At 28.2% G+C, this 14,567-nt stretch overlaps 1 protein-coding gene across 1 annotated transcript in view; it reads right to left on the bottom strand.

Moving 5' to 3' along the window:
* The window catches only part of LOC136071988 (endosome-associated-trafficking regulator 1-like), a 40,658-nt gene that overhangs the window by 12,078 nt on the left and 14,013 nt on the right, over positions 1-14,567 (bottom strand). The window contains exons 3-5 of the mRNA XM_065818964.1: positions 14,335-14,361; positions 13,126-13,242; positions 6,497-6,582 (exon numbers count right to left, since the gene is read on the bottom strand). Coding sequence (XP_065675036.1) covers positions 6,497-6,582; positions 13,126-13,242; positions 14,335-14,361 — 230 coding nt within the window. The remainder of the gene's footprint in view (positions 1-6,496; positions 6,583-13,125; positions 13,243-14,334; positions 14,362-14,567) is intronic.

The following is a 14,567-nucleotide window of genomic DNA, read 5'->3' as shown; positions in this document are numbered from 1 at the left end:
TAAAGTCTTCACAACTTTTTTTTTTTACTATGTTTTTTAATTTTTCTTACTTGTGTAGATCTACTTATGTTATGTACTTATATACATGTACTTATGTAAAAAAATTCAAATGTTCATATATTTACAAATTTTTTCCATCTAGATGAGTTGTCAAATGGCAAAGGTGAAATTTACCTTTTAGCAAGCAAGAAGAATATTTAGGTCTATGTTTTTTTTTTGCTTAGATAAAACACCAAACGGTAATTATAAGTTCTCAATTGCTATAATATTTGCTTGATTATAAGTATTACATTTTCTTAATTATAATTTTGCTCCTTCAGTTAAATTTGAAATTTTAAAATTCAGTTTAAAAATATATCAATTTTTATTTTTATTCTTAAAACTTACGTATAAAGATTATAAAGCCTTTTGGCAAAAGAAGCCAGGACTTTTGACCCATCGGTCATTTCAGAGGTGGATTCAGTATGGGGGGTCTGACCACCCATCATTTAGATGGGGTGGCCAATACCCCTCATACAGGGGTCAAAGGCAATTTGATCAGGCAAGCTTAAATTAATTGCTATCAAAATGTAAGAAATGCTGCTCGGTAAGAAGAAATTAATTTATACCTAAATTAAAACATCATGGTTAGATGAGTCGAAAGTAATAATCGCATTGATAATGTGGTTTAACCTATGAACCATAGGCCGCCATGTTTTAAAATATGTGGTCTTGTTTTTCATTAGGTAATCTTAGGCCAGATCAAGATATTTCCCCAACATTAACAACTGATTATCTCTGACCCACTTGCAGCAGTAAATTTTAGAAAGCAATAACATAGCAATCGACTTTGCTTACATAATTTGATGTTTTATTTGCAAACTATAGTTAGTGAAGTTGCAGTTGTGTTTGTTGGAGAAGATGGTGTTTCACCTGCTTCCAGGGAAGTTATTTACCCAAAAGGTCATTTAGAAGTTATATTGAGTATGTCAGCTAACTCAGATCCTACAATTTATTCACTTTTTTCCAAGAAATGGCATAATTGGTTTGCAACCCTGAGCATGCAACATTGGTTAGAAATCATGTTAAATAATGACAAGAAACTATTTCAGCAATATGCTGCTGATGCATATGTTAAAATTGAAGTGCACTGCCTTGCTTTCATAGAAATAACCAAAGCAAATTGAGAAGCATGCAACATGATGCCTTACATGAAAATGTAAGCAACCTTGATAACAATCATGTTAGACCAGGTTGCGTTATAGTTTTCTATTTACTTAGGAAGTCTTGAAAAAAACTATGAAAATGGTTATGGTTACAATTAAAAAGTTAAAGTAATAAAAAGATCCGACAAACCAAATCTTTTTATCACTTTTGTCTGCAACCCAATATAGTGGTGTGTGGTAAAAAAAAGTAAACAAAATTGTTTTCAAATTTTAATTAATAGTTTATGATAGGTATGTTTTTATGTGTAATAGAGTAAATATTAATAGTTTATAAAATATAATATGTTCAAAGCTTATATGTTATATTCACTTTTTTTTTTTTTTTTTTTAATGTTTTAAAAGTCCTGTTACATAGCAGTGCATAAAGCAAGATTGTTATCCTTGCCAGTCAAGAGATGTTACTAAGTTGTGGTAATACTTGGCACGATATATTGCTGGGTGGTCCTTATTTCTGTTAATTATTTTTTACATAAGACACTTTAGAACTAAGTATAAATCTTACTATAATCAGTATCAAAATAAAAAATATTAGAATTTGTTAAGCTACATATCTTTTTCTTTATTTTCTTTTTTCAAAGTTACCAATTATAATTTCTTGGACCCATCAGATAAGTGCTAATATTTATATTTTAATTGACATTTAACCTTACGTATATCTATTTTTTATTATACTCAACTTTGTTTCTCATTACTTTCAGATATTCAACGATATCATGACTGATAATTTAAAGATTATTATAATAACATTTTTTATGACTGTAAAAAATTAGACTATTATCAGATTTGTTTTATATATTTTAGTTCTAATATTAGTCACCGCATTTTTTTACAAATCAAATTTTATTATATTTTCAAACAACTGATTATAATTATCCTAAAATAAAATGATTTTATATATTTTTTTTGAAATTCAAACATAATTGTATTTTTATTTTTAGTTGTCATTGCTTTATTAGGTTACTTACTGTTGAAACATGGTTTTAATTTAGTAAGTTCATATGATATGAAATTTACTGTGTTAATCATTATTCACAGTTAAGAAGAAATTGGGATTCTAAACTATTGAGGTAAAAATAATTTTGTTTAGTGATAACACTAAAAATAAATGCTTTTACTAAATGCCAAGACCAATAAAAGCTTAAGGCTGCCATTGTCCCAATTTTTACGGAGGAGAGCACAATGGTAAACTAAAACTTTTATAGCGTTCTTCAGCGAAAAAACCGGGACAATGGCAGCCCAAATAGATGAATTTGTATTTTATATTTTTCAGATAATATATTAAATCAAATTGTTATTTTTTTATTACTAACCCGTATTACGGGTTGCTTACTGCTAGTGTACATGAATAGTGGTGTTCAACGTTGACAAATTCTTGCTATTGTTGAAGATGTTACTGAATCAAATCATAACTTAAAAATTATATTAGAAAAACTCAAATTACAAGATGTCAATTTTTTTGTAGTATTTGATTTAAAGTGCGCCAATGCTGTATTTTGGTCTGTCAGGTCATGCAGGAAAAAGAGCGTGCCTGTGGTGTGAAGATTAGTGTCAAAAATAACTCTAAAAAATCTAACATGCAACAACATATGAATGTAATACATCCAAGGATTCTTTATCTAAAGAAGAGTCCAGCTACTCTAATTCAGCATTTGGTACCACCTCCTGAACTACACCTTTTGATTGGAGTTGTATCTACTTTAGGATGTCTACTTATGGATATTGGCCTGAATTTGATGACTGGCTGAAAACTAAAAGTGTTCTTCAGAGAGGGTGTCAAGGTAGAGGTTGGGACAGAAATAATTCTAACAAGATCCTGAAAAATCTGGATGAATTTGATAAAGTAGTAAGATCTCAGGTTCCTCAAACCTATAATTCATTGTTTGAAAGACTTTAAAGTAAAAAAAGATTCCTGTTTTGGTCAAATTCTTTCGACAGAGTATGAAATGGCATTTACTGCGTTCAAAAATTCTTTCCTTTTTACCCATGAGCTTGCACAGGCTCTTGGGAAGAATGTTCATTAAGCTGGAAGTTTCACATTTTGCTGTGTCATGTTTAGCCCTTTGTTGAACACCATAACTATGGCCTAGCTATGTTTGCTGACCAGTGTGACAAGACTATTCATTCTAAAATCAAACCTACCTGGAGTAGATATAAAGGTGCAGAAGAGTATACTCAACATGGAGAACAACTGTTATCCTCTGTAGTAAATTTCAATAAAAGAAGACTTTAATTTATCTTTAACTTTGACATGTTGCTCTTTAAAGTGCAGAAAAATGAATTAATATATATTTGGATTGTGTAACAAATATAAATTAGTATTGTAAATATAAATTTTTTTTTTTAGTTTTTTCAATTGTTGAAAGTCTTTATTTGTAACAGGCATCTAAAATGTTTAAATGAGCTTAGGGCCCCATCAATTTTACCTTTTTGCGACCCTTAGCACTTTTTTCGGATTTTAAAAATGCTATATTCTATTTTTATAAAACATATACTCTTAAATAAAAAAAATTTTGTTTGAGTGACACGATATAAAACCTAGCAGTCTCTTTGGTCAACCGTGAGACATATTGTTAGTAGCGTATCGTGTAAAACAACGCACTGTACTACATGTATATCTTTTTTTACTGTATCGGCATATCAATTACAAACAGTTGGTTGTGATACTGTCATCACATGCATCAACTAAATGCTTCAAAAAGAATCAGTTGACCTTAAATGCATTCCAAACAGAGTTAGCTGATTCATTGTGTAAAGCTAAAATATTTGCAAATTCATTATCTTGATGTTGAAGGTGTCCTTTAAAAGAATTACCATTACAAGCAAAAAAAGCTAAGCGAAGGCCACCAAATATAACTGATCCATCAAATGATATTAGGCAAGGCGAGATCAGCCACATCCCAGTTTTCACAGAAAAGCAAAATCTTTGCAGATGTTGCAAGACTCGTTATACAACAAATCTCAGTATAAAGTGTAGTTGCATAAAAGCATGTAACTGCTTCAAGAGTTATCATGGGATTAAATGAGAAATTTGATTTTTGAAATTGTAACATTTTTTATGATTTGATAAAGAAACTTTATATATTTGATATTTCAGCATATTATTAAAATTATTAAAACTTTGTAACATTTATTTTTGATTTTTTTTACCCCTTCCATTAATTGGCATTGTTGCTAGGTCACAACAATTTTTTATGATGTCACAAGAGCCAATTTTTTTGAACAAAACTTATTTCATTTCAATTGTTAAAATTGGGTCAAATTATTAACTATTAAATTATTAATTACTACCACAAAAAAAATTTTTTTTCAAGTCATAATAAAAATAGTGCATGAAAGGGATATATATATATACTTTTTCAATTTTAATGGTATAAGACCACTAATATATATATATATATATATATATATATATATATATATATATATATATATATATATATATATATATATATATATAAATTACATATATATATATATGTTTGTATATATATATATATATATATATATATATATATATATATATATATATATATATATATATATAAATATAAAAATATATATATATATGTAAATATACATTATATATAAATACACACACATATATACATTATATACTACTGTGATCAAAAAGTAAGGTGAATTTTTAATTTAAACTTCCCGCCTTATTCGAATCGTCCAATCTTTTTTATTTTTAAGTTGGTAGGAATGTCATTAACATTTGCGCCAAATTACATGTCAAACTCATAATTATTTTTTTTTGTTTACGCTTGTTTCTGAAGTACCAAAAGTGCATTCAGCGATTTTCACGATGTCTAATTTTGTTGAGCAAAGAAGTGCTATTAAATTTTGTTTGCGGAATGATATTTCTGCTGCTGAAACGTATCGAATGTTGCAAAAGGCCTTCGGTGAAGAGACTATGTCTCAAAAAAATGTTTACAAGTGGTACAAAGACTTCAAAGAAGGCTGAGAACGTGTTGATGACTTGGAACGCTCCGGACGACCATCGACTTCGATTGATGATCGCCACATCAACAAAATCAAAGAATTGGTGCTTGCAAATCGTCGGTTAACCATTCGAGACCTTGTTGACATGGTTGGAATATCATTTGGGTCGGTGCAAGCGATTTTGAAGGATCATTTGGGCCTCAGAAGACTCAAATCACGTTTGGTGCCGAAATTTCTCAATTTCTTTGAAAAAGAGCGTTGCGTTAAAACGTGTGAAGCAATGCTTTCTGACTATCAAGACGTCTACAAACAAATTATTACTGGCGATGAGACTTGGGTCTACGCATACGACCCTGAAACAACCAACCAATCGAGTGAATACCGTGAAAAAGGCGAGCCAAGACCGAAGCAACCACGTCAAAGTCGCTCAAAAATCAAGGTCATGTTGACTGTTTTCTTTGATTATTGTGGTGTCGTGCACTACGAATTCCTTCCAACTAGCCAAACTGTCAACAAGGAATATTATTTAAGCGTTATGCGACGTTTGCGTGAAGCTATTCGCAAAAAGAGACCGGAATTATGGGCCAATAACTCTTGGATTTTGCACCACGATAATGCGCCTTCGCACACAGCACTGGTTCTTCGTGAGTTTTTCGCCAAAAACTCTACCCATGTTGCTCCACAACCACCATATTCGCCCGACTTAGCATCGTGTGACTTCTGGCCCAAAGCTCAAGAGACCACTCCGGGGAAATCGTTTTGAGTCCATTGAAGAGATCCAACGTGAATTGGTACGCGCATTGAAGGCTATCCCTACCGAGGACTTTTCGGCATGCTTCGAAGACTGGAAAAAACGTTGGTAAAAGTGCATTGGGGCCGGGGGGGGGGATTATTTTGAGGGGGACGATACAGATTTGGAAGAATAAATAAAGATTTTTCATTTTATAAAAAAATTCACCTTACTTTTTGATCGCAGTAGTATATATATATTTGTAAATATACATACATATATATATGTATTATATATATATACATATATATGTATATATATGCATATATATACATATATATATGTATATACATATATATATATATGTATATACATATATATATATACATATATATATATATATATGTATATATATATAATGTATTTATATATATATATATATATAATGTATATTTATATATATATATATAATGTAATTTATATATATATATATATATATATATATATATACATATATATATACATATATATATATATATATATATATATATATATATATATATATATATATATATATATATATATATATATATAAATTAATTAATTAAAATTGTACCGTTTATTCGCAATCTGTTTGTACTCAAGAAAGTCTTTTTTAGTTTGTAATAAATCTTCTTTTAAAGCAATATTTTCTGTTACAAGCTAAAAAAAAAACACATGTATGTATATATCAGAAATGCTAAAAATTGACAGTTAAACTAATTCAGGAGTTGAAGTCCTAATATATTGGATTACTTTAAACGAAAACATTAAAGTATTCATAAAGGTTTGTGTTTCAGAGTTATAGAGTTGAGAGAGGGTTGCAGCTACGATTAAAGTATAAATAAATAGCTACAACTAAACAGTCTCCTCGTCTAATTAATCTCCTTGTTACAATTAGTCTCCTCGTCTGTTTTAATCTTGGGGAGGTTAATTAAGATTAGGAAAAAAACAAAAAAACATTATTATTAGTGGTCTTATACCATTAAAATTGAAAAACTAAAAAAAAACTAAATTTAGACTTCAGGTTTTAGTTATACATACTTTTAGCTCTAAGTAAAGTAATGTTATTCATAGTTTAGCTTTATATCAAGCTTCTAGCAATGGCATTTTCTAAATTAGAAAATCTCTCTCCGCCCAATGCACTATGGTTTCTGAGACCTGATTTTTTGGCATAAATTAATAACTTTTATTTAAACACAAAATAACTAAAGATTTTTAAATAATCTAAGTTCTTATAATTTATGTTAATGTAATAAACATTTTATAACTATATTTATATGATTAAAAAAAATTATTGATAAATAGTTACATATTATATATTGTAATATACAACTATGATTCTTCTACTTTTGTTTTATCCATGTGAAGGTGGTAGTTTTCAATAAACTGATTTTGCAATTCTTTTTTTTTTTACATAAAAAAGTTTTTTTGTTATTAGTACCATTATTTGCCATTTACACAAATCTATATGATAAGTGACAACGCATTCAAAAAATTGTATTAAAGCATACATATATCAAAGTGGACTAATGATGTACTGTAAAGTATTAGGTTTGGCCTCGAATATTTCTGTGGTTTAAATTCCTTTACTTTAACAAAATAATTCTGATCATATTGACCAAGCCCTCTCTCTTTATCCATCAGCTAATATAGTTGTTGTCGGTGACTTTAATGCTCACCACTCTGAATGGCTTGGCTCTAGTGTCGGTGACTCTGCAGGCATTAAAGCCCACAACTTTTGCCTTTCTCAATCTCTAACTCAAATAGTCAACTTTCCAACTCGCTTTCCTGACAACCCGAATCATCTACCTTCTCTACTCGACCTATGTCTTATTTCTGATCCTAGTCAGTGCTCAGTTTCTCCACATTCACCCTTAGGTTCTTCTGATCACAGTTTGATCTCTCTAAAACTAATATCTCATTCTTTTTCATCACCTGAATCCCCCTATTATCAAACCTCTTACAACTACAGTAAAGCTGACTAGGATTCTTTCCGTGATTTTCTTCAGGATGGCCCTTGGGTAGAAATCTTTTGTCTTCCTGTCGACAAATGTGCTTCTTACATAACTTCGTGGATTCAGGCTGGCATGGAATCTTTTATTCCCTCTCGACAATTCCAGGTCAAGCCTCACTCTCCTCCATGGTTTTCCTCGCACTGTGCTGCTGCGATTACCAATCGAAACCGTTACTTCCATATTTATCAGCAAAACAATTCTCCAGGAAACAGGCGTCTGTTTATTACTGCTAGAAACCATTGTAAAAAGGTTTTGTCTAATGCCAAAACCCACTATTCTCAGGTCATGAAATCTCATATTTTGTCTCAAAAATTAAGCTCTCATGACTTCTGGAGAATCTTTAATAATATCAATAATAAGGGAAAATCTTTAATTCCACCTCTCTTGTATGGTTCTGACTTTGTCACCTCACCTAAAGACAAAGCCGAATTGTTTGCTAACTTTTCATCAATATCATCTCTTAATTCCACTAGTTGTGTTCTACCTGATATTGCCAACAAACAGGTTGATCCTATCATAAGCAAGGTTTTTGAATCTTTAATTAACAAACACTTAATTTCTCATCTTGAATCTAATAACTTACTTTCTGACCATCAATATAGATTTCGATCTTCTCGTTCTACAGCTGATTTGCTAACAGTAATAACTGACAGGTTTTATCGTGCACTAGATGAAGGTGGAAAGGTTAAGCGCATCGCTCTTGACATTTCAAAAGCTTTTGATAAAGTCTGGCATGTTGGTCTTCTCCATAAGCTTTCTTCTTATGGTGTATCTGGCAACATCTTTAAGATCATTGAATCCTTCCTTTCCAATCGTAGCATAAAAGTTGTCCTTCCTTCATCTTGCTTTCCTGATTCATTTAATTTGCAATCTTTTAAGTTGTCCCTCAATCGTTATCTTGCTCGACAATCTTCATTTTTTCTCTTTCAGTAACTTCCAACTTTAATTAGTGTTGGAAGTTACTGAAAGAGAAAAGATGCTTCCAACAAGGCTTCCAACAAGGCTGGAAGCCTTGTTGGAAGCGAAGATGTTTAAAAAAAAATAAAAAAATTGAGAAATGTTGGACAAACATGATTTGATTTTGTTCCAGTTAAGGTATTGCCATCAATTAATGTAAGGTATTAGACAGAAAAATAGGTAATGTCTTTAACTTGATTTTTGTCCACCAATATCATGTTTCTCTTTTAATATGTGCTCCTTGGATTCCTTTATGTATTCAACTTTTGAAAATCTAGAAAACAATACAGGTTGAGGACAACAATTTCTTTCGAAGACAACTTGTTTCTCTGCGCAGCGGCCTTGTTCGTCAAGTTTCATGTTTCGGAGTTATAGAGTTGAGAGAGGGTTATAACCACAATTAAGTAGCCTCCTTGTCTGTAGTGGCCTTCTGGGCCTTGGGGAGATGAATTAACAAAAAAAAAAAAAAAAAAAAAATTGTTCCACAAAATCGTATCATCGTCCAAGTTCAAATGGAGTGGTACAACAGTCAAAAGGAAATTTAAATGAGAATGACAGCCAGCAGTATTATTTTTTTGTCTATAGGCTGAATAACAGGAATTGCCATTAAAACCATAGCTAAATATTATCTCTGCACCAATTACATTAGTAATAAGATTGCATGTGGTGAAAAATTTAATTTACTTATAACGTTTTTTGTTTTAACTGTACAATACATCGGATCAAATGTTCTAATAAACATTTGAACGGTACTTGCACAACCATATCGGAAATAGAGTTAGTATTTGGCCTCTAATTTAAATTTAATAGCAAATTTAAATTTCTAAATCTTTTTGTAATCTAGATATAAATTATAAGTTTTAAGAATAGTGTCTTGTCTTTTATTTTATGACTGTTGATTACTTAAATTAGAATCCTAGATTAATTGTAAAGCTTCTTTAACTGTATAAAGAACCATTTCTTTTATTTTGTAAAAAATAATTTTTTTTTTATATTTAGATGATCCTATTAAAGGTCTACTGTTTAATTCTTTGAAAAACAATGCTAGATTGCATTTCTTTTGCTAACGTGCAGCCATACATGCTGTTTGCAATATCAGAGACTGTGAGAGTTTTCCTGATTTAACTCTGAAGCTTCCAATCATTATATACTAATTGACTAAATAGAGAAGTTGTTGATAGAATCGTACCATTAAATAATATAATTTCTTCCCTCAACCAATTAGAATTGTTCCTTTTATATCTGTTCATTGTTCTTTAACATTTTATCTATTTTTGTTCAAAAAAACTGGCAAAAAAATTTCTCATAAATATTAATGGTACTAACTTCCGTTTGATCATTTTTAACTATTAGAATGATGTGATCATACACATTTGAGTTTTCCCAATGTTTTTTTTTTCTTTTCTCGCCACACATCAAATACACTCTCATATTTGAAACAATACATCACTAAAAACAAATGTGTATACATAAATTTTATAGGGACAACTATGGACAAGTTTTAAAAGTTGGAAAGTATTACCAAATATCAACTAAATTTAACCCTGCAAAAAACAATTAGGAGAAATATCGAGAAAAATCAATTAAAAAATTTAGAAAAAATCTATGGAAGAAGATAACTTTATACGTATTATTTGCTTTTAATAATAGATTATAACTAATATAGTATTGCAATATTTCAAATTAATTATATATCTTTAAAAAGTATATACTTTTACAAAAATAATTTACTTTGCTGCAAATAAAAATATTAACTGTTAAAATAGTAACATATTTTTATAATTATTTTAACTGGTCACTATACGCTTATTCACTGTAAACTAAGCTACAATAAAAAGTATTTTCATTTTTGAGTGCATATTATAAACAGACTAAACTATTAATTTTAAAATAGACTATGTTTATTTACACTTTAAAGGGTTTACTTTAAGATGCCAGATAAAAAAAAGTCAGTTTCATACTTAAAAATAATGACTTTTTGCCAAAAAATTAAGTCACTGAAACCGTATTGCAATGCTAAAATGAATGATTGAAAAAGTTACTACTTCGTGTGTTCCTAATGCATGTTAGGGAATTGTTTGCCAACTTTTAAGCTTATTTTTTAGCTATATTTTAGAAGAAAAATGTTGAACTCAATCTTCATTTAATTTATTTAAAATTAATATACTGATGCTTTAGTTTTAAATTTGTTATGGGTAAAAGAAAAGGTTATAAACCTTAAAAAAGAGTATTTTATGGATAGCAATTTATAGTTACACCACCAGAAATAACAAATAATCATATTTCTATGAAAAAGATTTAAATAGTTGTTATTTGCTAATAGACCTTGGTATTTTGTATTCTGTTTGCCAAATGTTAACAAATGGGAATATCTACTCAAAATTTAATTAGTGAAAAGAAAAGACTTTACCATACTTTATGTCAACGGAGTAGTAATCTTTTTAGAGATAAATATATTTATCTCTAAAAAGATTTTTTTACCAAATAAAACTGGTCAGAAAAGTTTTGATAAAAATACAAAATGTATGATGGCATTTCAAAAAATAGGTAAAGACCATGTATCAATCCAGACAATTTATACTATGTTGTTACAAATGTTTAACAGATTCCATATATTCTAAGTTATATAAGGAAATCAATAACCAAACATTGGGATTATACACAATTGTTGCTAATGAAAGTATGATCAATGCATTTAAAGAGTGCAAACCAAATATACTGTACTGATGGTAACAGAAAAGCAGTCATAAATCTATTAACGTTGTTGTAACAGCAATATCTTGTACTAATGATAAAGTTCATTTATGTTTACACATCAGCATTAAGCAGTTTTTTTCCATTCTGAGGCCTTACATTGTTGTATGCATACTTTTTATTTTGTAATCAATTTTTTGTTTTATAAGATTTTTTATTTGTTTGGTGATTTATTTGTTGTATATCTTCATTCATATTAGTGTTTATAAAATAATTTCTTAAATTTATAGAGAGTAAGCCATATGGAGAAGACTTTGTTTTTAATAAGCTGTGAGGTTAATAATAAAAAAAAAAATACATTTTTTACATAGAAAAATCTAAAATTATGCATAAAGTCTTACAAAAAAAGTGACTATTTATAATGGTGAATCTTAAAGATAATAAGAGATCACAAAAAAATTTTTTTACTATTATAATAATTATATTATTTTAATAAAATGAATTTAAATAAAATGTATTTAATAATAATCTTCTTCCATTGCAATATTCTCAAGGGTGCCTCAAGATTCCATTCTAGGCCCCATACCATATTTACCTATATTGCATTCTAGGTTCCAATGACCATCTAGATTACATTCTAAATTACATCTAGATCATATCTTCATTTTATAAATACCTATCAATTGTAGGCTACCATACAGATTAGATTCTAGGATGTATCTTACCTTTGTTAAAATTCTTGATGACAACATTACTTCTAAAATTTTTACTTGCCTTTTTATTTACCTGTAACATAACTATATATTCTTATCTTCATAAAAAGTTCATTTATTTAAACAGCTAGAGTAGAAATGAGTGCCAACCTATTATCTTTATTCTGTGTCTACTCTAGGCATCAGTGAGCTAGTGAATTCCACTTTTAAAAATAAACAATTTATTTAGGTAACATCTTAAACCACAATAATCTTAGTAATCTTGTTAGTAACACACTCAATAAGTCTTCTAGTTTACATAAACTTGGATTATTATTTAATTGTGGTATCTTATGGAAACCATACAACAAACCTATTGAAAAATTAGTTACTTATGTTATAATCATCTACACAAAGAATGTTTAAAAAAAACAACTTACCTAAATAGTACACTTGAAGTTATTAGTATGGAAAAAACCAGCAAGAAATTTATTTAAGTGTATAAGCAGGATAAAGAAAATAATAAAAGAAGGGAGGAAGGGAGAGTAATACTAAAGAAAAAAGCAAACATACTTAAAAAAAAAAAGATTTATAAAGTATGTTATGAAACATTGAGTGGGGCCAGATCGAAAATTCTATTTTTATATAATAACAAAATTAAAATCATTCATGTGAAATTAAATTCCAAAGAATAAAATAATCATTACATCATCTCTTTTATCAAATTCCGTAAAAAACGTTTTGTCATTATTCAAAAGAATATCAACAATAATAATAGATAATAATTAATTGATTTATTCAATTTCAATTTTTTCTCAACTAAGCTATTTAAGTACTGCACTTACATTTTTGTTCTGCTTCATTAGATAATTATCTGTGTCAGGGACATCAGGAAGCACATATCTATCTACACATTCTTCATCTGTATTAGTACTCAAATATTCACCAACTGAGTTCTGAACCTTTTGAAAAATTTACAAGAAAGTTGAATTTTAAAAATCCAATCTCAAAATAACTTTTTTGCAGTTATTAATATTATTATGATTAATAGTAATATCATTATTATTGTTATTATTACTATTGTTATTACTGTTGTTATTATTATTATTGCTATTATTATTACTATTATTATTATTATTATTATTGTTATTATTATTATTATTATTATTATTATTATTATTATTATTATTATTAGCAGTAGTAGTAGTAGTTGTTGTAGTAGTAGTAGTAGTAATAGTACTAGTACTAGTAGTAGTAGGTTATAATTTTTATACAGGATGTATTCATTTATATAAAAACAGTTAAAAACTGTTATTATTGTGTTTTCTGTTAAAAATTAGTCAAAATTTAAAGACATTAAATTATAAAGAAATATAAATACAATAATTAATAAAATGTTACAAATAAAAGATGAAATGTTAGCTGATGTTGGATTATCTGTTTAGCTATAGGAAAGTTCACTCAACACAATAAGAAATAACATTACTGTTAGATGATCTCCATAAAAATTAAAGCAATAACATTACTGTTAGATGATCTCCATAAAAATTAAAGCAATAACATTACTGTTAGATGATCTCCATAAAATGCAAATAAAAGTGAAATGGTAGTATTAGTAGTCCCGTATGTAGCAAAACGAATATTTACTTAATAGTTAAACTCTTTGAGGTATTTTATTCAATGTGAACTCCATTAATTAAATACCTTAAAGATTATTTCTTTGAAAACTATGTGATGAACCCATACTTTTCAATAAAACATAAGTAACCCTTTGGAATGTAAAATAACTTTTACATTTTTCTAGGTGCTCATGATAATATCTTTAAAAAATATATATTATGTGACATTTATTATAATTTATAACTAATCAAAATCCTTTATCAGAGTGTTTATATTTTCACAAAGTCAATTAAATTCATTTAAATCATTATTGTTTAAACTAAAACACACACACATGCACACACACACACACACACTCATAACCGCACTCATAACCCCAAAAATTTTGTAATTTTTTTTACATATTTTACAGTTAATGAAAAAAATTTTTTTACTTCAGTAAGACCATCATCTTCCACAATCTAAAAAATAATAAAGAAAAAATTATTGATTAAATTAGTCAATATCTTAAAATTTAACAAAAGGAAATATTTATAAAAAACTATGCTAATAAATATTTATTTATAAAAAATATTTATTTATAAAAACTATGCTATTAAGAAATTTTAATTGCTGTTATTTGAATTTTCAATAATGATTTAAAAATACAAAAAAAGTAAAAAAGTAA

Source organism: Hydra vulgaris, chromosome 15 (genome assembly GCF_038396675.1).
Source record: "Hydra vulgaris chromosome 15, alternate assembly HydraT2T_AEP".
Classification (NCBI taxonomy): Eukaryota; Metazoa; Cnidaria; class Hydrozoa; order Anthoathecata; family Hydridae; genus Hydra; species Hydra vulgaris.
Note: the sequence above shows the minus strand (reverse complement) of the source record. Positions and strands in the feature narration are given on the sequence as shown.